The sequence below is a fragment of the Barbus barbus genome (assembly GCF_936440315.1).
Source record: "Barbus barbus genome assembly, chromosome: 25".
Classification (NCBI taxonomy): Eukaryota; Metazoa; Chordata; class Actinopteri; order Cypriniformes; family Cyprinidae; genus Barbus; species Barbus barbus.
Window position 1 is genome coordinate 8,724,974 of NC_136753.1, and position 24,392 is coordinate 8,749,365.

The 24,392-nt window shown below is 40.8% G+C and overlaps 2 protein-coding genes across 2 annotated transcripts in view; one reads left to right on the plus strand and one right to left on the minus strand.

Annotated features, from left to right (window-relative positions):
- Positions 1 to 864: 864 nt before the first annotated feature.
- Positions 865 to 5,994, minus strand: LOC306844537 (atypical chemokine receptor 3-like). The gene is made up of 2 exons (XM_079376754.1): positions 5,856 to 5,994; positions 865 to 2,747 (listed from the first exon to the last, which is right to left on the minus strand). Exon 2 carries the CDS (start codon positions 2,697 to 2,699, stop codon positions 1,611 to 1,613), a length of 1,089 nt encoding a protein of 362 aa, XP_079232880.1. The 5' UTR covers positions 2,700 to 2,747; positions 5,856 to 5,994; the 3' UTR covers positions 865 to 1,610.
- A 1,962-nt stretch (positions 5,995 to 7,956) lies between these two features.
- Positions 7,957 to 24,392, plus strand: part of drc11 (dynein regulatory complex subunit 11) — a 39,820-nt gene continuing 23,384 nt past the window's right edge. The window contains exons 1-9 of the mRNA XM_079376674.1: positions 7,957 to 8,423; positions 9,782 to 10,109; positions 10,397 to 10,516; positions 10,635 to 10,814; positions 12,280 to 12,351; positions 12,513 to 12,715; positions 16,117 to 16,201; positions 16,307 to 16,447; positions 18,724 to 18,799. Of these exons, the coding sequence (XP_079232800.1) occupies positions 8,413 to 8,423; positions 9,782 to 10,109; positions 10,397 to 10,516; positions 10,635 to 10,814; positions 12,280 to 12,351; positions 12,513 to 12,715; positions 16,117 to 16,201; positions 16,307 to 16,447; positions 18,724 to 18,799 (1,216 nt within the window). The 5' untranslated portion in view covers positions 7,957 to 8,412. The remainder of the gene's footprint in view (positions 8,424 to 9,781; positions 10,110 to 10,396; positions 10,517 to 10,634; positions 10,815 to 12,279; positions 12,352 to 12,512; positions 12,716 to 16,116; positions 16,202 to 16,306; positions 16,448 to 18,723; positions 18,800 to 24,392) is intronic.

Sequence of the window (24,392 nt, forward strand, 5' to 3'; positions counted from 1 at the left end):
TTTGTAGAGGGCAAGATGACTGTGAAGCCTCCAAATCCAACCAAGTAGATTTAGGGTCCTCTTTAAGCCATTCGGCTATGAATTTAAGCTGACAGGCCAATTGGTATTTTCTAATGTTTGGCAAATCTAAGCCCCCTGAAGAACCAGAAAGCTGCAATTTGGAAAATTTTAGTCTAGGCTTCCGCTTATTCCATATAAATGAACTAAGCCATCCGTTTAATTCCTTTATTCTTTTATTCGGCAATAAAATCGGTATCATCTGTAATGGATAAAGAAGCCTGGGCATTACATTCATCTTAATTACAGCAATCCTCCCAAGCCAAGAAAGAGGAAGATCTGACCATCTAATTAGATCATTACGAATTTTATCCAACAGTGGGATAAAATTAACTTTAGACAATTGACAGATCGTGGGGGTTATATTAATTCCTAAATATGTAAAACCAGATTCTAAGGGGGTGTTTACACGACACTGTTTTCAACTAAAAAGCTGAAAACATTTTATGCATTGCCAATTAATTTACATGAAAACAGTGTTTTGAGGGCCTAAAAATGCAAACTTGTTTCAAAGAAAACGGGATTCAAAGAGCAAGTTTTTGACTCATTGTCTCTGTGTAAACTACAAAAACTCAAATTTGTGTAAATTTCTGAGAATTTGTGCGATTTTCTGATGTAAGTAGTGATGTAATGAAAGTATTAATGATCTTGCATATCAAAAGTAGTGTATGGCTTCTAGATGTATTGTAAAAGATACATACAAAAGATACAAGGCATAACATAGGCATGTAATAATTAAGCTAATGCTTAAAAAGTGTGTTTATGGGTTAATCTGTAATACACACAAAAAACATCCTTAAGACAATTCTGAGAAGATTTATACATCTTTTAATGGCAAATTTTTCATATGTCAGACAATACTTCAAAACACTTATCACATACACAGAGTATATAAATATAATTTTATTTACAAAACATTTACAAATGCTGCTAGCATTGTTCTTGAAATGTACAACTTATCAAAAAAGTGTATCATTTTCCACACACATAGCATACAGCATGACATCAGTTTACAATAGCTATATCTAATCTTGATTTGGAATTGTTTCTCTCCACTCAGTTGTTTGGGTTTTCAATATTCCCCTCCGTCTGACCAGACATAACATAACTGTACATTAATGTGTATGAAAACGTGACCTATAGTTTAAGCATGTTGGAGTCTTTCCAGCAGATGTAGGAAAGCCACAGATAAGTGGAGAATGGGTTATATGAGTCTCTCTGTGGCTCCAGGACCGGAACGGGGCCTTTTCCACCAACTTCACAGACACAAAAGCCAAGCTAGAGTTACTACTCTTACATGCGCTTACCAATCAAATCAATACAAGTGCTTTCTCAATACATCTATAACTGACATAAAATTGAACAGAAGGCATAAACATTCATCGGTTTATAAAGTTAAGCAAACTGTATGTATACAAAGTTGTTCCACTATTTTACAAACATCTAATTTGGCAAAGCCTCAAGGGCAAGACATCCAGAGAGATTTACAAGACTGATCCCTGTTTGTCTCTGAGATTACAAGGTTGGTGTTGATCAACACCATCATAGCATGTTTATAATGGTCCCTGGTTCTCCACAGCAGAGTATTCGGTCTCAGACACACGTGAGGCATCGATAAGCCTAGCGAGGCCAGTTTTGGTAGAGTACTTGAAGATGAAGGCTTTCATCAGGTCGTAACGGTAGTTCCTGTTGATGAAGTTGTAGATGATGGGGTTCAAGCAGCAGTGAAGGAGAGAGAACCACTGGGTGAGATTCAGTGCTGCATAGAGAGCGTTCTCCAGTGTGCAGTTGAAGGGAAGCATATTGAGAAAGGATAGAGTGTCAAGCAGTAGAGCTCCATGGTAGGGAAGCCAACACACTAGGAAGACCACAATGTAGGTGAAGATGAGGCGACGGCTGATACGACGTTCCTGGTCAGCTGAGGGTTGGATGGAACCGGCCAGGAGGACGTAGAACACAGCAATGATAGGGAAGGGGATGGCAAAGCCGAGCATGAAGAAGCTCATTTGGATTCCAACTGTCCACTCCTTAGTACTGTCCACCGGGTACACTGGTTTACATATGATGCTGTCTGAATGGCTGGATTTCTCCGCCTGGAGGAAGTATGTTTCAGGGAGAGCAGCAAAGAATGCCAGCAGCCAAACGCCAACACAGATTAGCTGCCTGGTCCTTCTCTTCCTCTGACTGGGACCATCTCCAAAAAGTTTCACGGACAGGTAGCGGTCCACACTCATACATGTAAGGAAAAAGATACTGCTGAAGAGGTTGACACTGAAGATCAGGTGTGTAATTTTGCACATGGCATCACCAAAGGGCCAGTGGCCGAGTTGAAGCAGAGAACTAATGGAGACCGGAAGAGTGGCCACTACGCAGAGGTCAGCGATGGCAAGGTTGAGAATATACAGGTGAGTTTCATAACGTTTCCTTTCAGATCGCACGTTCACCCACACCACCAGAGCATTGGCAGCGAGGCCGATGATGAAGAGGAAGATGTAGAGAATAGAGAGGGCATAGAGCAAAGCCCTGTGGCTGAAGGTGCTGTGACACACTTCCACATGGGAGACATTATCGTCGAGGGTTGAGAAGTTCAGATCACCCAGTGCGTCCAAAATGTCATTGAAGTCATTCACGTTCACACTCATCTTGGCACGTCTTCGTTATTGCCACTTTTGGGACACAACGGCAGTGACCTGAAACAACAAAAAACAGGTGCTCTTATGACACGTAGGCAGACAAAAAAATAACAAGAATAGGGTCTAATTAAACTCAGAGGGTGAGAAAAATGTATAACAAAGAAAGTTTATTTATAAAACACACATAATCTGAAATATCTCGAACACACCAGGGTCCCTTGTCAAAGGTCAGGACCTTGTACTGCATAAGATAATTTTTTCCTGAAGAGTTCGTTGCATGGATTTATTTCCCAGGGTTACTGGGTTGCACTAAATAGATTATTAAATTCAGACTATCAAAGTCACAAAATCAAAGAGGGAAGAGTCAATAACAAACAAGAGTGTCCAGAACAAAGAAGGAAAATTCTTAGTTTTCACATTCGTTGTATTCATACTTTTTGTATTCATGAAGACTTTCAATTTAATCACTTCAATTAATCAATGTCATGTGGTGTAACCATCAAGTAAAAAGTGATAGCATATTTTTTTCTCTTCTTGAATGCATGTGATTGTACACATCCTAATTATTTATTTATTTATTTTTTAAAGAATATGTTTTCCAAGGTAAAAAAAAAAAATTTGTTCACAAATATTATGACATTTTTATTAAGAAATATTATGTTTTTGAAGAGTCGCACCACGTGACATTTTACAACATGAACCACCCTTGCCTCGTCTTAAAAAGGTCACATTTTCTGATACGTAGGAGGTTTATTGACTTTGAAACACAGTCATGAATGTCTGCATGTGTTTTTTCTGCATGTCGGTTGCACCACATGACTGATTTAGCGGACAAAGTTTTTACAAATTGTTCAAAATTTGTTTTAGTGTTGCTTCATTATGTGTAATATTATCAGACTAAACTAATAAAAAAGCAGTAGTGCTTCATTGCTCAAAGGCTGTGCTGTACTACTCTGCTGAACATAAGGACTAGATGCCCAGCAGCAAAACTCAGATGGCTGAGCAAACACTTATTGGCAGACCTCTGCTGTCATGCAGTGACCCAGTGAAAAACTAAGTAGATATCCATGGAAAATGGGAGGCATTTTCCCTATACAAAAAGTTCAACACAACCAATAGGCCATGCGAGGTGTGACGCCTCTGGAGGCATTAGAGAGACTGATGCCCGTTAGAAGTGAGACAAGTCATAGATAGAAGAGAGGAGGATGGGCGGCGGATGCTCCCTGTGCGACACAGAGGGGTGAAAGGTTCTTTTCTCAAAATGATATGCTCAGCTTGAGGACTGAATGCCAGGCTTTGAACTGACAAATGCTAAAGAGAACAGAGAACAGCCACACTGGCGCTATGTCAAAGTTTTTCATTTACACATTCCCAAATACACATGTACACACGTCTCTAATCACACATTTTTGAACTTCAACCCTCAGGGCTTGCATAATAATAAAAACATTGGAACATTTAGGTATGCTTTTAAAAATTTGTGCAGTGAAGCATAAATGAAACACAGTTATGCTCTTTCTTAATCTGTCATTTTTGAAGTAAACTTGAAGAAATAAGTTTAATATAAACAAAGTATCAGTTTCCAATTGGCCTGGCGTAAGAAAAAAATACAACTGCAGACATGTTGTGTTTTACTAAAGAACCATCAAGTGATAGAATTTGTTTAGGCTTGTTTATTTTCATTCCAAATCAACCCGCTGTTTTGACTCTGGAACACAGTTAGCACCTGACCTTAATATCATTAAAGGAAATATGAGAAGTGACACAGCTGCTCTTAATGCATCCTGTGATCCTTACATACGCTAAAACAAAGAGCTATGCTTATTTTACTGCTTTCCACTCTGACACTCTTAGATTAAGGAGACAGAGAGGGCAGCGTAAACCTGACTTACCAGGTGCAATTGAAAAAATCAGGTGTCATAAAATGTGATGGTCCATCACATACGGCCCCAAGCACCACCATCACGTCCCCCAGCCTTGTTGTAAAACTGTTGCATTTACACTGCTCAAACACAGCGGCCCCCTCACCTGATCTCACGGCCCCAGGCAGCAAGCACACTTGCCCGCACAAAGAGTTAGCTGCGCGGACACAGCGACTCTCCGTCCAGTCCCCTCCTTCCCCCTCTCTCCCTGTCTCTCTCACTTGAAGTCTCTAAGTTCCATTGAAACTCAGTATTGTTTCACTCCAAGTGTTTTGCAAGCATGGAGGGAATCATCAGTCATGGTTAAAGCATGAAATCTTCACTGTAAGTGTGATTGTGAGGAATATAATGTAACAACAATACAATGAGCAAAAGAAATCCCATGAAAGTAAACTGAATGTGGAATGTGATACCAAGGAGATTTAAATTAATGAATCCCACAGAACGTCACTATATTACTATAGGCTCATATAATTATAACTATAATGTAACTAAACAAATCAGAAATACATATTTTTCTATAAATATATTTTTTGTTTATAAATAGAAACTACTGGGGGGAAATAGCTAATAATAACAGCAAGTCGCTCGAGTCAACAATCGAGAAGAGTTTCAATTACAGAAGTGAATATTGCTCATCACTGAAACCACCTTTGGTCCCAAATTCCCGTAAAATTCACATGCAATTTTAAAAATGAACAAAACGCGGCTTCTCTATACCTAAACCAACAAACAACCTCACTTTTTACATGAATGGATTCACAGGAACCGAGAAAACAGACCGAAAGAGCCTCGAAAGAAAGAGTTCCTCTACTTGGCCCCTTTATACAAGACACAAGAGTGCATATCCTACTCTTAAAATGTGGATTTAAAATGATTTATTCTCTAATGTGCAACAGAATTAATTTTATGTTAACTGAAATACAAGTGGGCATTGGTATTAAAAGGACAAATCCGCGGGATGCGACACTAATCCACACCTCCAACTGAGAGTTTCGGGCTCGCGTTAAAGAGTGCTTTTTAAGTACCTTTTTAAGTTTCAGAGTGTAAAATTAGAGCAAGTTACGTAATGCTTTAAAGTCAATATTAAAACTGATAACGTAACACCTTACATGATTAGTTTCAAGTGTTTGGATATCATTAGGTATGGTCCGATGCGCGTATGAAAAGGGTGCATTTAAAAACCAAAATCTCTCACGCACAAACACGTGCACACACAAACAAGACGTAGAACTAAACTTACAATCCTTGCGGTATGTTTTGGTGCTCCTAGACTTTTAGATGTAGCCTTTGGTAACGAGATTCCGATGCCTGGAGAAAATGTCAAAGTCTTGTGGTGGTTATCCGTGCGAGAGGATGGCGTGATTGTCCCTCTGCGCTCTGACTGCACTTGCTGATATAGTGCTGCGAGTAACGCCTCCCGAGGCCGATCGGAAAACTGAATCACTCAACATTCTGTCCAACAACAATGTGAGCGGCGGACGTGCGACACATCGGATTTCCACTCCCTGTTTAAATAGCGATATAAACAAAAAGACTGTTCAAATTTTAGAATAAGCTTTTGTGTTTTTGTTTTCGCACGAGAGTTGTTTAGCAAAAAAAATAAAAATTCAAAGAAGCATATGCATGCGAAAGTTTCATTGAGGACTTGTAAGTCCCTCCAGGTTCACAGGCTGATATATGCTTCATGTACAAAATATTCTCAAGATTTGTATAGGCTCTCAGTAAAGCATTTTAGATAGCTTTTGCACTTTTCAATCACGAATACTGTAACAATAAATATTTTATATTGCTAACATGTCATTCAAATAGTTAAAAATGTCATATATAAATTTATATATTCATATTTGAATGTACTCTGGTTAGTTAATGACTAATAATAGGCTAAATTAATATGCAAGTATTGTAATATCATATCAATTTGACTTAATTATTATAATATCATATTACCGGTATATGACTTATTGCTTCATGTTAATGCAACTTGTAGTAGTTGCAGTTAGTAGCATGAATTTTGTTTTGTTATTTTTCCTGTCCCATGACTGTTTTATTCTTTCTGCATCCTCTTGGCAATCCCTCAAAGACTTCCAGGCAGTCGGCTAAATTTAACCACAAGGAAGCTCACCTGTTCTGAATCTTCAGCTGGCCTCTGTTTAGCTTTATATTTTCTGGCTAATGGTCAGTGTCTATTGTATGTGATATGGAAAAATGGAAACTGAAATGAAACATTCTCAACAATATCAATGGAATCTTAATGGGATAAATTGTTGAGAAGTATGGATTGAAATGAAGCATTTGATTGTAGAAGCAGTAGTGCATTGATTCAATTGCAAAACATAATTTGGCTTCCTCTAGAAATGTGAGGGTACTGATGAAAATAGATAAGCCAGATGAATGCAACTGTAACCGCAACATTACACGGAAAGTGTTAAGTCTTGCCAGCATTATTTTTTGATCGTGTGAATAATTTGGATGGAGATTGATCAATGTGCTTCTCCATGTAAACATGTCAACTAAGATGGAACACCTGCCAAAACAATACACATAAATTGTGGAGCTGCCCCTGAAATGGAAAAATATGCATTAAACGTACATATGCAAGGACTTTCCCACATTAAAGGAACTTCACACCAGACTCACATACATTTAATTGTGCAATGGCCTCTGTGGAAACCATCAGGTATTTTTGTGAGAAACATGCATAGAAGTCCAGCAGTTGAAAAACATTTGGTTTTAGTTAGGGGCGTAGTCTGGTAAACCGAGACATGTTCCAAATTAAAGACGGTTAAAATGGTCTTTCCATCTTATTAAGTTTTCACCGGAGTCTATTCTTTGTGAAAGGAAAGGAAAGAAAAGGTTTTCACAAAATAACACTGGTTTTGGATTAAATACTTTAACAAGGCCTGTCTATAAAACAAAATTTCACTAATTTTTTGACGACCTCATTGTTGACAGTTTTATAAACAAATTGCTATCAGCAGCCTGTAGCTGTTCACATCTCATCATAGAGTAAAGCCTGTAACACAAACCCCTTTTAGAAACTTTCATCCATGGTGGGACCACCAGGAAAGTATGAGACAAGGACAAATTATGCATCCATTGATAAATCTATTTCACATTGCCTTTCTACAGTCTGCGTTTACATACCTACCTGCCCACATGGTCTTTTGGCTATAGAATTCAAACAATATGTGGCAGACCAGACATGCAAGCAAAGGAACAGCTCACTTCCAACGTGACAGCAATTATTTCAAAACATGCTGCGTCAGAAGACTCTTCCAAGTTGCTTTGTTAGCAAACGGCCAAACTGCATTCATACATTGAATGAGCTGAGCTACGCAAGCGTGGCGTCGTGTTGTGTTGTGTTGCACAGCGGGATGCCAAACAAGAGCTTGTTAGTAACAGAGGCTTGACGTGCTCGCGGCTTATCGGATAAGATAAGAAAACGATGAAAATGAGCGGCTAGAGTTCTCATTATGCGTTATAGTTGATAGAGTATTGTATTCTGCTTTTAACTAGTTGCCTCGATGCCCCCTTTCTCAGAAGCAGTGAAGAGGCTTTGATCTCGTTGCCATGGCAACTGTCAGAAGCGCAGAGCAAACCGCAGCCTGCCTGGCGCGAGACTTGTCCAATTCTAGTTAGAAATGTTTAACTAATGAATTCTAATCAAGACTTACTGCTTGGATGCCTTACTTCGCTTCGTTTAACCATTTCAGTTTCGAAAGCGGCGGCTTGCAATTATGCTTTCCCTCTGATATTCAAATACAGCACTTTCTAAACTAGCGCGTGGGATCACTAGGATGTCGCAGAGGTGAGTAATAACTACCCTTGTACTTTGTGCACTTCACTGAGAAAAGGGAATGTTGACGTGATGCCAAGAACCACCATAGTGTTTATAATTAACGAAAATCGTGTAATATCTGTGTGAGAAACTGAATATTTGTTACAGGTATTAACTAGTTCTGAATTGTCGGTTATATCAAGGGAATATGCAACATTTCCATGTGCAAAAAAAAAAGAAGTTGCAAAAGAAGAAAAGAGTTCTAATAAGAACGCCTACTAGGAGAAAGTCTACATTGTATTGCAGTTCCTATGACAACACAGAGCCAGCAGTGTTTTAGTCCCCAAATAGGAGCTATTCAAATCAGCTTTGGTGTAGGTGGAAGTATGCTATTTTCAGTCATCCTACACCATTAGTTTTCTAAAGAAAAGCATTACATTTAGTAGTACTGCACGTGTTGAATGTACTTTTTAAATTTCCCAAGCAAGGGGATTTTTCCTCATCATTCATTATTTTCTGTGGACATCCCTTCGTTTCTGCAGATTTGTAGTTAACTGTAGCATTTCTGCCTTTGTTGTCTGCCATATTTAAGATATCACAAAGAGGCGCCTCTATTTTGTTGTAAATGTTCTTTTACAACCACCCTTATAATCTCCTCCCACAGCTCCTCCCCAGCCCCCCCTCCTGCTCGAACTATCCCGTCCCCTTCTTTGATTTTGCCATCACTATAATTTGAGTAGCTCTTGGCAGTGCTAATGCCCAGAGGGGAACAATACTGTATGGGCCCATCAGAATAAGAAAAGAAGGTGGTTTCACCCTCGCCATGAACTCTTTCAACAATCACAAAAGGAGCACCCACACGCAATGGAGTCAAAGAGGTCAGAGGACATCTGTGGAATTCATGTGTATTCAACTTTAGAAAACGAGGAATGGAGAAATAATGTTTGTCAGGGGATTTCTTCCATTATGTAGCCTAATATGCTGACTTATGGTGAATTCAATGTGCGTTCTGTGGTTTCCCACATTTAGGTTGCACAGTCAGACACAGGCGGTGCCTGAGGGTCTAAGGATTGGGAAACCTTTTCCAGAGGGCAGGTGCTCTCAACAGGTGTAATTAGGCCTGTTAACAAGTATACTGCAGATTTACATGTCTCTGATGATTCCATTTCAAAGACAGATTGCTGTGGAAGGCCATGGAATTTTTAAAAATGGAAAATCCTATATAAATTGGCATGCATAATAAATACAAGAAACCTCTTTTCATGTGAAAATGTAACCATTGTTTTATCCACATTATCTATACACTTCGAAATAAACTGACAGTAGAAGTAAAATATACAATTTGCAGGAATGTTATCTCATAAATATAATCCCTTTCCTCTACCCAGTTCATATGGGCAAATGTGGGATGCTGCGCAGGGAGCTTTGGAGGACCTTTTGGAGGATGAATATCCCACAGTGCAGCTCCGTCCTCAAAAGGACCGCCTTCAGGTCTTTCAGACGCTGGCAACTTTCTACCTGCGCTACCTAAAGATATTCCGTGCCTTGGAGGAGGTTTATGATCAGATTGTTCACCCCCAAAAGAGGCGTGTTGTGCACCAGGTTCTTGAGGGGGTGATGGGACGACTTGTAGAGCTGAAGAATGAGATGGTGGAGCTGGAGAACTCAGAGTTTCACTACTTTGATGACATATTGCAGGATTTCAAAATGACACCTGTGAGTGAGATAACAAAATATACTGTTGCATGTACAGAATGCTGGGAATGTTTTGGTCTCTTTTCTTGATTGTAGATTCAGAGGAGAGGGCCTGGAGGGAATTTAGGAGATTTGGGTTAGGGGAAGATTTAGCTGCTCAATGTCAAAGTGGATTTTAGTGAGCTTAGCCTCTTTTTTTTCTCTGAATTTAGTGGATTCTAATTGGGGTCACTAGTGCACAGGTTTTACATATGACCTTCTCTATTCAGTGCTGTAATAGCTGAAAATAGTTTGAATCTTGTTTTTAGGAGGATCTTGAGGTGCCTATTCCACGCTATTTTGTGAGGGAGAAGATGAGGGCACTAAAAGAGAGAGAAAAGATGTTGGCCCATATTTTGGCTAAAGGAGGACGTCAGGAACATAAAACTGTGAGTGTGTCACAGTCAATGAAATATAAAAGCTCTCAATACAAATACATGTAATGCAAGTCAAATAATAATAGTGCCAAATACCGGAGGTGTGTGGTTCTGGTTTCTGGTTAAACAGGTGCCAGTTAAGTCCATGTCTGTGGAGCGGGCTGTGTGGCTGCTGCAGGTCAGTGAGCGAGCTCGGCAGGGAAGACTGAGAGCTCACTTCATGAAGACAATTCGGCAGGAGGAACAAAGAAGACTTCAGGGTAACTCTAGCATGCTGGACCCTAACCAGGCAGCCACCTGCATTCAGAAGGTATCAGGCATCACTTGATTCTCAACAAAAACTTTCTAGTCCAGCGAAATTACTGGTGCATTGCATAGATGGGTTTGACATTGGCAAAACAAATAAATGATGAGGAAATTTCAGCTGTGCGTCATGTTGCCCTTAATTTTTAATCTTTTTTATTTATTTTATTTTATTTATTTTTTTATTGGTTGGTGTACATTTCTCACAGGTCTCACATGTATTCATGAATGAACATTATGAGTATGCATTCATTGTCATCAGAGTATGCCAGCTGGCTATTGAGGAAGAAAAAAATCTGTTATGGCCCTAAAGATTATAAACACATCGTAACATTGCATCAATTAATATATCATATATCTAAATTGAAGTTGATGATCTAGCATCATACACAAGGGAGGTAATGCCTGCTGCCCTACCTGTGAATGAACTCAAATGCTGTAGAGGTCAGGCCATCTCCTATCACAGTCATCAGTTGTCACATTTGACATGAAGTCCATTCACAAAGGACTATGAATGACATGCGATCCCATCCAAGCATAAAAGATATATGTCCAACTCATCTGTGGGAATAATGTGCTTGTTGGCCCTTTGGCAGCAGGAGGGAGATTAGCATTGTAGTGCTGAGAGATGGGAAAAGGAAAGTATTTCTGGATTTTAGGTGTTGTTTTCAGTGCCATCCTAATCATGAAATCTGAGCTCATGTATCCTGATGTCTTTTTGAGTGAGTGTTCGCTACGGTTGTTGAACCCAGACATACAGTAGATGTAGCCTGAAAGAGATGGCAGATATGATGTTGGAGCTCTGAAGTCTTTTACAGTGCAGGTATGAAACTGACATTGCTGAGTGAGAAGGTACAGAAAAGCATAGGCGAAGGTCCTCATGGGTAATTCACTTTCAAATAGCTCATACAACAAGCATTTTGTGCCGTGTAGTGAATGCGATTACAGGAGGTGATAAACAGAGATTTTGGGCTCTCAGACTGCAAGGCTGTTTTCACAAGGTCTAATCCTCCCTTCACTGTAGCTCACAGCAAAGCAGATTTCTATGCTGTGAAACCCTGGAAACATAATCCTCTCTCTTCAGTTTGCTATTGCTGTTTTAGTATCATTGTCATTCAAACTAAAAAGGAGGATTTATTAAAAAAATACAAGAATAATCATTGCCTGCATTTATGAACTGTAAATTGAGTCTTGAGATTGATTTGCCTTAGTTGTCGAGGTTATCTAAATACAAGCCTCCCCAGATCCTCAATGACAACCTGAATGATAAAAATCAGTTTGTCAGATCAGAATTTCAGTTGCTGTTGTACAGTACATTCCTCTCATCCAAAAGTCCACAGGGAATGCAAGACGGTAGATTGTTTCTCACCAGATAACACAAGAGCCGAAGAATGTACTTGATGTCAAAATGACTATGATAGCATCATCTGTTTGTCCTGCTATTATGATGTGTTTTTTGCTCTGTCTTCTAGGTTTGGCGGGGGTATCGAGACAGGAGGAGGGTCAACAAAGAGTGTCTAGAGGAGATGATATTTTTGGGAATGGTAAACACCAGAATGCTCTGCCAGTTTACTGTTTGTGAAAAGCAAGTCTTTTCATGAATTTGTAGTTTTGTACATATCTTCTGCTATTTTTTAACAAAATTCTGAACTTTTTGTACCCTTTGTTGTCAGTTTTTCCATCTCTTGTCTTGCCCTGTTTCCAGATACCAGCCCAGCAAACGACACCCAGTCCTGCCCAACTGCATGCCCAGCAGGTGGAAAGCAGGAGGCATTGTGTGCAGGAGGATCATGAGGCTGAGTACCAGAGGGCACTAGTCAACATTAAAGAGTCGGTGCGGTCTGTCGATGGGCCAGATATTAAAGAGAGCCTGCAAGAACAAATACGCCAGTGGTTTCTTGAGTGTCGGTAAGTCACAGTTACAGTTTAGTTTAAAAATTCATAGGTGGGTCAAAGATGCATTGTTTTTGTCCTATCTATTAATTTATTGAGGAAAAATGCAATTCATGCATACAATGACTTGGATACATTTCTTATGAAGAGAATGTATTTAAATTATTTTGTTTAATATATAAGTCAATCAAATATTAAGTCAGGAAAAGTCAGAATGTTAAAACTGTCCTGGTATCCTAAGGAAGAAAAAATAATGAAATTATGTCCTGGTATCCTAAGGAAGAATAAATAATGAAATATTTGAAAATTAACCCTTGTTAAGTAGTTTGGCATAATATTTTATTATTATTTCTTATAATAAAACAATAATAGTAATGATGATGATACAAACAAAGCCATGTGGTCAAACCAATATACAAGAACAGGTGTGTGTGTGTGTGTGTGTGTGTGTGTGCATGTTTATGTGGTTTATGAGGACACAAATTTGTATAATGACATGGGTATGACAGAGGTATTACAATATGAAGGTGGTTTATGAGGACACTGCCTATGTAATTCAAAAGGCTTAAAAAACATACTAAATGGTGTTTTTTTGAAAATCTAAAAATGCACAAAGTCTCCTGTGAGGGCTAAGTTTAGGTGTAGGGTTGGTGTAGGGCAATAGCACGCACAGTTTGTTCAGTATAAAAACCATTACGCCTATGGAGAGTCCCCATAAACCACAAAAACCAACGTGTGTGTGCGTGCGTGTGTACGTGCGTGTGTGTTTAAAAAAACTTGAGATTCTCTGCAGCTCCTACTGACTATATGTCAAGGTCAGATTTAAAAAAATCTGATGACTTTAAAAAAAGTAATGACACATAAATTAATAGCTGAAAAAACACTTTTTGTCTTGAAAAATATATTTAAAAAAATTAAATAATGATTAGAATGTGTTTGCTCACATGTATTTAATCTGTAATGAAAATGTTTACTTAATGGTTACACCACATGACATTTTTGGAGTCATTAAATTGAAACCTTTTGGAAAATTGGTATTATTAAAGTTTTTCAAAACTATATAAAACAAATAGGGATACAATAGTACATTTTTAATAACTTGGCACATATGTTTTAAACTAAAAGATCTTTCTTTTTCTTTATTATGGACAGTGTTATAGGAAGGTATAAGTAATTGCAGCAAATTGTGGGAAAATTTCAATTATAATTTTTCCACTTATGAAAAAAAGGGCTTTTTGTTCTTCGGCATTCCCTCAATTACTTTCTCAGAATCTCTGGAACTAATCACCTCTATGCAATCTTCTACCTCTTAGACTTCCCCTTAGCCAATGTCTCCTTTTGCTAATCTGCTAATTTGCTTCCACACTCTCAAGAGCTTTTCCTTGCATCGCCGTCCACTCAATCCATTATTTCACTCTAATTGTAAAGTACATTCCTGGCCTTTCGTCTCTTCCTTTTGTGCAGAAGCTGGAATGTAAGCAGTCAAAGCGATGGTCACTTTTACCCAGAGCTGTTTATGCTTAGCTAATGCATGTGCTATTTTCAAGTGTGCACAGTGTAGAGTGAGACTGGGCTGATTAGTGCATTCCAGCCTGATTTACGGCCTGCCACTGCATGCTGCTGCCCATTAATGCAGAGACAACAGTCATAAGTCATCTTAGTTGGACAACACAATGTTGTGGGGGGGAGTTTAGTAGCTTTGTCTCCGGTTAGTGGCCCCTTTCTCTGCCCCATTCCAATGACCTTGCTGGGCCCCTGCTGGTTGTATAAGGGATGTATGGGATACCAGGTCAAGACCTGCAAGGTGAAGTATGTTGGCGTGGTTTCCATGTGCTGATGAAGTGGAAAGGCGAAAGGTGGAGTATTTAAACAACCAGTCAGACATATGCTGTAAAACATATAAATGCTTTACCATTATTACAATTTTCATCATGCTAACATACAGTTGGGTTCCGGAAGTAAAAAGTCAATTCAAGGTTGTTCGGAATCAGTATGATTTTGTTGAAGCCATATATTCACATTATTATTTTTTATTATTATTTATAAAATTATCATGTTTAACAGCTGAATTGGTTGTGAACAAAATACATTACCCATGATGCTATACAAACATTTCCACCAGAGATTCATAGCATCCAAATCATGGCAAAAGAGCATGCAGGGAACGTCCATTTCTAATAAAACTTTAATTGAATAGTTCTACATTTTATGGGTGGTGATGGCGCAGTGGATAAGACACATGCCTATGGTGTGAGAGACCCAGGTTCGAATCCACTGTGAGACACCAATGTGTCCCTGAGCAAGACACTTAACCCCTAGTTGCTCCAGAGGCGTGCGACCTCTGACATATATAGCAATTGTAAGTCGCTTTGGATAAAAGCGTCAGCTAAATGAATAAATGTAAATTTCTTCATTGTTTTAATTTGATTAAGTTATTCTTCATAGGACTGTAGTACACAGGTTTGTGTCTTTGTCTTTTTGTCCAATTTGCAAATACTTTTTTGTTTGCAATGTTCTGATTCACCTTGTAGGTGGTTGGCTTGGTTCATGACATAACACTTCAACAAGACCTTTTTAAGTCTGTATGGGAAAAATGGAAATTATACAACATCACTGAACAATTGTGTGGGCACTAATGCACTCTACACTGAGGCAACTGAGAGAGAAATCAGCACTTTCGTTGTACAGTCCCTTTATTTAGGTGCTGAATAAAAAGTATGTTTGATTTATTCAAAATTAAGTGAATCAATTTTTTTTATCTTTTTCTAGTGAGCGGATTTAGTTGAAATTCAATCCTCTGCATTACAGTAGTACAGCTTTCAGCATGTGCTACCACACTGCAAGTGAGTTTTAGCAGTGTGCAACTGATTAAGTTAGCTAGAGCGGCGAGCTCGGGCTGGGCTCTGACTGACACTTTTACCCTGTTATTCTAAACCTGCCCCAGCTCCCCTGAGAGTCAGCGCTGGACCTGGCTAATGTATCCTCCCCATGTGTGAAGTTCACAGTTCAAATATGATTGATTTGCCTTTGTTCACGCGATCTGCTTTGTTTATCTATATGTTCACACAGACATGAATCTGTTACCTCATCTTTAAAAAAATCTTTAAGGAAAATTGTTTCTCACATAGAGTTCTTCCCATATATTTTCCGTTTTTGGAGAGAAATCTAAAAAAAATGTTGGAATGGAAATTTGAACCAAAAACGTTTATGAGTAATAGGTGTTTCTGTAGATCTTAGTCTCTCAATAGAAATGTTATATTTGTCCTCGTTAATCTAGACTGCACCACTCTACATTTCAGCTGTTTAAAAACATTCTAGAATGTCACCTTATTTAAGTTCAAAATGTAATTAAATATATAAATAAAATGCATGTAATATAATACATTTTTAAATTAAATTGCTGTTTTGTGTTTTAGAGATGCCACAGGGAAGTTCCCTGAATACCCAAGTCCTGAGGATGGAGGATCTGCATCTATATTTGCTCAGAAGACACCAGAACAGGTTATTAATCCTAGAAGTCTATATTGCATCCATCATACTTTTTAGATACAGATTACATTTTTTTCATTAATGTTTGTTTAAGAGTGTTAACGTGGTGTTTTGAAGGTTGCTGCTGAATTTGCTGCTAAAGAAGAAGAGAGGGAGAAGAAGAAAAAGTCGAAAGGCAAAAAAGGGAATGACCGCAAAGAGAAGAAGAAAGAGAAGAAAGGGAAGATGAAAGGAAAAAAGGGGAAAGGAGATACAGAGGTGGGGTCATGCCTTGAATAAAACGTATCACTGTTGCACAGAAATCAATAAAGTCTTTTTAAAGTATCTGTATCTGCAGAATTAAATCAGCTGATGTAGCACAAATTTGAGTGTCCAGTGACTCAGATGACCTTTGTGGTCATGCCCACACACAATGAACCAGACTTGGTTGAACTGCATAGTGCTGACTTTAGGTGGAGAATTTGATTACAATCACCTTGTTTTCCATTGTACTTTGTCGTTTAGTGTTTCCTTGTCCTCGTCACTTATTGCATCCTAATTTTGTTACATCTCCATTTCAGGCAAGTTCCTCTAACCTTTAGGCTTATTTAAATTACAGTTAGATGAAAGCAGGTTTATAGACTTTCCTCTCAGCATCTGTGCTAGACAGTTTCATTTCACAGATTTCCCTGCAGTGAGAAGGCCTGAAGTTTCCAGCTATTAAGTTAAAAGAGCCATAGATGAGAGAATTATGACATATCACAGCAGCACTTGCATCATTCCATCTTAGAAAAAGACATTTAACATACTCAGTGCGCTCATATTCTCATGCATAATTGCGAATCGCAAATGTCTAGAGAACTGTAATATCCTTGCCAGTGTTCTGTTCAGGGTAGATTAAGATTAGGAATGTTGAGGATATTAGTTTGTTAAACTCATTGACAGTCTCCGGAAATATCTGTGATTTCAGCAAGGCGTTCCTGCTATGTTCCACTTAGATTTGACTGTATTGTTGATAACCTCTTGCTCTCCCTATTCAGAACTCTTCCTCTTGTTAAACATAGATACTATGCTCTATTCTATACTATGACATCCAGACTTCCTGTGTTCCAAAATTTTATTTTAACAAAGAGTTAAGATAAACTAGACAAATTATGTTTTAAAGCTTAGTTGTGGCAGACAGCAGTCTTTTGTGTTTCATGTAAGGTTTAATGTTCTCTGAGCTGACCTCTGAACGTCATATGCTGACCACTGGCTACTGTGAGGCAGTCAAGCGATGTAAATGCCTGCTCATGCTGATTGGCTGCGTTCCGGAGTTCTAGAATGAAGCCTTTGTTCATGCTTTCCTTCATAAGAGCACCTGTAATCCTCATTGGAGAGCCAAACCACTGATATCTGCTCACAATGAAGCCGAAAGACCAATCTGACCCTTTTCAAAGGCTCACATCCTGTTTGAAAGCTGAGGCTTTCAATAGTTAATTAAGGATTTTTTGTCAGAGCTCCTATGTTGGCCTAATTTAGGCCTAGTTTAAATTTTCAAGTGCCACTCAAAGGCTCCTTGTTAAAGAAAAATGAAGGCAGTACCAAATGCATAGATATACAAAGAATGTTTTTAAATCTGTGGTTAGTAAATATTTACCGTATTTCCACCACTGCTTAACAAATGACCAAAATATGTTTTTAATTTATTTGATGTAAACAGCATAGCTAAAGGAGATATAAAAATGTACTTTACAATGTAAGAAAATGTATATTTTGAATAATATAAAAACTTGCAGATTGAAAATATATAAAAATTGCCAAAAATATAGAACCTAAAAATATACATGTGTTATATACATGTGTTTTGGTTCCCTATATCTGACAAATTCAGTTAGACCTGGCACATAAATTAATTTTGCTCCTGACCTGGCCACAGGTTTCTTTGAAATAATCTGCAAGATCGATTTGGAAGTTCTGTCTAATGCCACATGAATAATCATAAATCACTGCTCCCAGGCACTTAAGTGCCTTTCATATTTTCAGATGGATTTGTCTCTCTTTTGGGGGTCGTTAGCTGCTAATGGAGAAATGTGTTTAAAGAAAGACGGCCCATAAAATATACAGCCTCCATTTGGCTTATTCCTTCTGAAAATGCTGGACTCCCAAGCAGACGCACTCTGCGGTTTTGAGTGTGTGCTTGTGACACGCAAGCTAAACATTTGCGTGAGTATGTGAGGAAGTTGATTTACTTTTAATGTGCGACCCCTAGTTGAGAGAAAGGAAAACAGGAGGCACCGTAAATCATGCTCGCAGCATCGTGTTCAGCTCCCGCGGTGTATTCACATCATTAAAATGCCAGTGCTGAGGGTGAGCCCACACCAAAGCAGTGTGCAAGAACATCACCCTGGGAAGAGCTTTGATCACTCGCATGGAATCTCAGTCTCTCTGATTTATCCATAACTTCAGTTATTTCAGAGAACTTTCCTTGTCCACCATGTAAAATTCGTATACAGGAAAACAGTGATGCTGTGCTTGTGAAGGATCCACCTTAATACAAACTGTCTGTTTTGCAGGAAGAAGAGAAGGGATGGAAGATGACTCCCAGTAACTTCCTTCCTACAGTAGTCGAGGGAGCAAAACTGTACAAAGGTAAGCGGGAGATGACGGCAAAAGGGTGCAGTCTGCATGTCTGTCATCGAAAATTAATGCAGCTTTTCCCTGACCAAATGACTGATTCTCAACAATGTCAACAGTGTTTGTGTGAGGTCAATGAGCGAGTGAGCTTTCATCACAATTGTGACATTAGATGTGTCTGGAATACGTCTAAGTAACCAATAATGATAGGGCCATGTCAGATTCTCAGGTCAAGACCAGTCCAGATGGTTTCCCACCCCACATGGAACTTTTTTCTTCGTCTTTCTCTACCTCTTTCTCTACGTCTTTCTCCTTCCCCCTTCTTTTGTAACTACAGATACGTTTTCTTGCCCTCTCATTAAAGCCGAGTCTCTTGACGCCACATTGAAGTCCAGCTCCTCCTTGTTCTATAATCAACAGCAGTCGTCTGTCACTCCCCCGTTGCCTCGGTTTCATGGCAAGAACAGTTTTCACAGGCCATATATCTAACTACATTTGTTTGTGAAGTGATAGGTGTTTGTTTCACCATGACCATTCCCTCTCCTTGGTCTTCAAAAATGTCTGAAATTAATTTAGTGACACTCTTATGGAAATATGATAATATTTTGTAATTATCATTTAAATCTGTCTAATTTTTAAATTGTGTGTCATAAAGCAACATCTCAGGAAAACATATCAGGGTTTCAAATCAAAATCTGATTTTCTTTTTCGAAACAGGACGTTGATTTCATATATGTCCTCATATGAGGACACTGGGACTAAAAGCATATTTATTACGTATTTTGGGAGACATAACAAATGAATAGGAAAAAATTATAAATTTTATAATTTTATAGAATTATATTTTTATAAATTGTATATATATATTATTACACTTCTTTTTTTCATTACATGTTGCCCCACATGTAATAAACACAGTAATATTCAAATTAGATTTAGTTTATAGATACATTGTACATGATGAGAAAACCATTTTACCCATTTTAACCATTTTAAAATGGACATTTATGGCCATTTTACACACATTTTGCAGAAAGAATAATGGCATATCGAATCATTCTATTATAACATAGTTGAGAATCATCTTTATACAAAGTTTGGTAAAAAAAAAAAAATATATAAAACTAAAAATGTATTGGTGATTTAAAAAATTAATTGTTTTTGCCTATGCATGTTCATTCATGTATTTTTTTTTAAGAATTTGAGTTAGAGCTAAACTCTGCAGGAAAGTGGTTCTCGCGAGCCCGATTTTAGTATCCCTGTTCTAAACAATGTAAAGGCATGGGAAAAAAAAAAAATTTCCTAAAACTTTTTTCTCGGGTCTAAAGAAATTATATGGAAACATATAACTTTTCTAGATTTTTTTCCTGACACAATCATGGTTAGGTTTACGGTTTGGGTAAGGGGTTAGGCTTTATATTTTGATTTGAAATAATACTGTCAATTTAAACCGCACTTAAAACGTCTCAGGTTGCGTATGTAACCCTGGTTCCCTGAAGGGAACGAGACACTGCGTCGAAACGCTAGGGGAACGCCTTCAGCGTGACCGCGCTCTGAACCACGTGTGTAATCTGTCCAATGGAAGGGCGAGACGTCACGGGCGGGTGACGTAATCGACCAGGAAGCATAAAAGCACGTGCGGTGGAACCGGCGTTTGCTTCTAGGAATGAAGCAACCGCTCGCAGGGATGCCGGAAGTATGGCCTCAAGACGGAGCGTCTCGTTCCCTTCAGGGAATCAGGGTTACATACGTAGCCTGAGACGTTCCCTTCCAGCAACTCAATCTGCGTCGAAACGCAAGAGGAACGAGATGCCCACGCCTCCAGACTTCCAAGTCCCTGCCCTGTGTGTGTGTCCCTCAGGAGCACAATGAGGGCGAAAGAAAAAAGGCCATGAGTGGCTAAAGTGGGCAGGCCTGCATCCCAAAGGCCAACTTCTGAGAAGTGAGTCTTGATCCGCGAGAAGGGGGAGAGCAGAGGACTCGAGGCTATGTAATAGCATCCTGATCCACCACATAGCATAAGCTCTCTGGCCGGAGACTTCAGCCTCTGGAGGAAACATGTAACTAGGGGGTGCCTACCCACTAGGAGGCCACCGAGAAGGGCGTGGTAGGCCGATAAAGCCGCCACGTAAACCTTCAGGGTGGAGTGGGTTACCCCTGCGGAGAAACAGGCCTGCAGGAACTCCAGCACTGTACCAATCAGGCAGTTAACTGGGTCGAGGTGGCGGTCTCCGCACCATGAAGCGTACAGTTTCCTCATAGAGGGAGCTCTGGATTGGAGGATAGTCTCAGCAACCTCGGTAGAGAGACCGGAAGCTATGAGCTGTGCCTCCTCAGAGGCCACACCCACAGCTTCCACAGCTCCAGGCGAGGGTGACGATAGTGCCCCCCGCCTGTGAGAGATCTCTCCTGACAGGACTCTCCCATCGAGCCATCGAGAAATCAGAACCAAGAACCATACTCGGCCCGGCCAGAACGGTGCTACCAGTTTTGAAACTGCTTGACAGGTAGTGACCTGCCTTCTTTCACTCTCTTGACTGACGTGAGGATCGACTCAATCCGAGCAGGGGACATGTGTGCCTGCATCGTGGTCGGATCCCACACCACGCCTAGATAAGTGGTTCTCTGTTCTGGAGAAAGCACACTTTTCTTGGCGTTCAGTCTCAACCCTAGCTCTTTCAAGTGCGCGAGAACAACACCTCGATGTTGAATCGCCAGCTGCTCCGATTGAGTTAGAATCAACCAATCATTGATGTAAAAGTGCGGGGTGAGAGTGCAAAGCCAACAGGAAGAATCCGATATTGGTAAGCTTTGCCCCCAAAAGCAAACCTCAGGGACTTCCTGTGAGTGGGAAGGATGGAGACGTGGAATTATGCATCTTTTAGATCTATTGAGAACTTGATCTGAGACATGACCTGTTTGAGTGTAAGCATCCTGAACTTCAGTCGCATGACTGAGCGGTTCAACTAACGCAGATCTAAAATGGGACGCAACCCTCCATCCTTCTTTGGAGCAATGAAGTACCGGCTGTAGAACCCGGACTCTCTTTCGTGAGAACTGAATACGATAGTCTTTCTCTACAGTACGCAGGACCCAGTGAGACACATTTGGCAGTAGTTTCCACGCTGCCAGATGGTCAACTAAGGGAACAAGTCTCTCGAGACTGGCCTCTGATGTACTCAGAGCTGCTGACTGGGTGTCCTGAAGCGGAGGGCTGGCAGGAGATGGCCGAACCAGGAGCTCTAGAGATCCCTGCAGGGGTGGCGAGCTTCTCAGCTCCGCTACACTTCGGGGCAGAAATAATTGAGAGAAGCGCTCGCTGGAGCCAGCTGCGCCCTGGAACTCTGGCACATTTGGCAGACTGGTCTCCCGAGGGCACTGGGGGGAGACGGACACCGTATAATGAGGTGTAACCCGCTCGTCCCCAGAGGGACCTGCCCTCATAAGTCCTGGGCCATAGCATCAGGACTGCCTCAGCTGAAGCCTCCTATTGAAACGACGGTCCTCAGACCCGCGCCATTCCTAGGAAGATCAGGCTGATAGAACCAGAACCTACAAGGCAGGACCAAGTGAGACACGCTTGGCATGGGCTCCCACATTGCCAAGTGCCTACTGAGGGAACCAGTCTCTTGAGACTGGCCTCTGGTGTACCTAGAGCTGCTAGCTCGGTGCCCTGAAGCGGAGGACCGGCAGGAGACGGCCGAACCAGGAGCCCTAGAGACCCCCGCAGGGGTGGCGAGCTTCTCAGCTCTGCTACGTTTCCGGGCGGAAGTAACTGAGAGAAGCAATTGCTGGAGACCGTTGAGCCCTGGAACACTGGCAGGGTTGGCAGACCGATCTCCTGAGGGCACTGAGGAGAGACGGGCACCGTTTAATGTGATGTACGCTGCTCTTCCCCAGAGGGGCCGGCCCTCAGAAGTCCTGGGTCATCGTTTTAGCCGAAGACTTTCCAGCGAGAATGACGGTCCGGAGATCCGCATTCTGCTAGAAGCCTTTGGCCCGGGAGCGCAACTCTGACTCCAATATTATAGGGAGTATGAGAAGTGATACTCCCTAAATGAGGAGCTGGAACACGGTAGGGACTGCTCCGCCCAGCAGCCCCTGCTGATCACCTCAACCTCCTCAGAGGAAGAGAGGTAAAGCATCGTGCTCTCACTCAAGAAATGCCCCAAGAGGCTTCTATACACACATATATGTACAGTATATGTATACATATATATACATCTAACTTCTCCTAGTTAGATGAAATACATAATTTAATTCCTCAAAATTAAATGCAGAAAGACAACCAAACGAGTAAACACGGTCTGATATGAAAAGGATTCATAATAAGAATGAGAATGAGGTAATTCACGCGTCGCCTCGGCAACGTGCGCTGCAACAGCGAGCTCTCATTCAAAGGGGGAAGAACAGCACCGTGGGCTTCCAGCCCCGAGCGAGAGTGCTACATCTGGGGATTGCAGGTGGAGATAGGGTGAACCCGTCTCCAACCCGTCCACCAGATCCATGTTGCAATCCCCGCGATCTCACTCGCCGCCATGCCTCAGCAGTGGCGGACCGGAACCGCGAGTACGTACGGTGGGGAGAAGCACAATCAGCCCTTTATCTTTAGAGCTGACAGCGCGAATATAATGATGTCGTCATTCATAATATGCTTGTGCAAACACTGCAGCTTTACAAAGCTCATCGACGTCCTACACGTCCACCTCCTCAGAGGAAGACAGGCGGAGCGTCGAGCCCTCTCTCTGGGGAGAAGAAACCGCGGGGCGGGCTTCCGAACACAGAGAGCGGGCGCTGGATTTGATGGGAAAGGAAGAAGATAGGGGCTCGCCCGTCTTCATTCCCTCCGCCAGATCCATGTGCGATTCCCACGAGCTCAGCCGCCGCTCCGCCTTTTTTTCTTTTTCTTCGGCAGAAGCGAGACCGGCACCTTGAGGAACGCTGGTGAAAGCTCACTCCTCAAAGAGAACCTTCCGAGAGCAAGCAGATGCAGTGACAAACGCTCACAAAGCGGGCAGTCAGTTCCCTCGAGAGCTGACTATGCGTGCTCTGTTCTCCTAGTTAGATGAAATACATCATTTAATTCCTCAAAATTAAATGCAGAAAGACAACCAGACGAGTAAACACGTTCTGATATGAAAAGGATTCATAATAAGAATGAGAATGAGGTAATGCACGCGTCGCCTCACAAAGCGGGCAGTCAGTTCCCTCGAGAGCTGACTATGCGTGCTCTGTTCTCAAGCAGACCACACATGGACTGTGTGTATCCCCAGCAGTGATGTAACGTTTGTAGGTTGGAACATACAGCCTGTAATGCGATCTGCTCTCGCCCAAGTGCTTGCACACATTGTGGAGCTTATTTCAAGTGATTGTTCTTAAGGACAAACAACACTAAATAAGACTCACAACACAGATTGACAGACACACTCACAGAGTAGCAGTTCTTGAATGACAAAAAGCAAACGTTGGTTCCACCGCACATGCTTTTATGCTTCCTGGTCGATTATGTCACCCGCCCGTGATGTCTCGCCCTTCCATTGGACAGATTACACACGTGGTTCAGAGCGCGGTCACGTTGAAGGCGTGCCCCTAGCTGTTCGACGCAGCT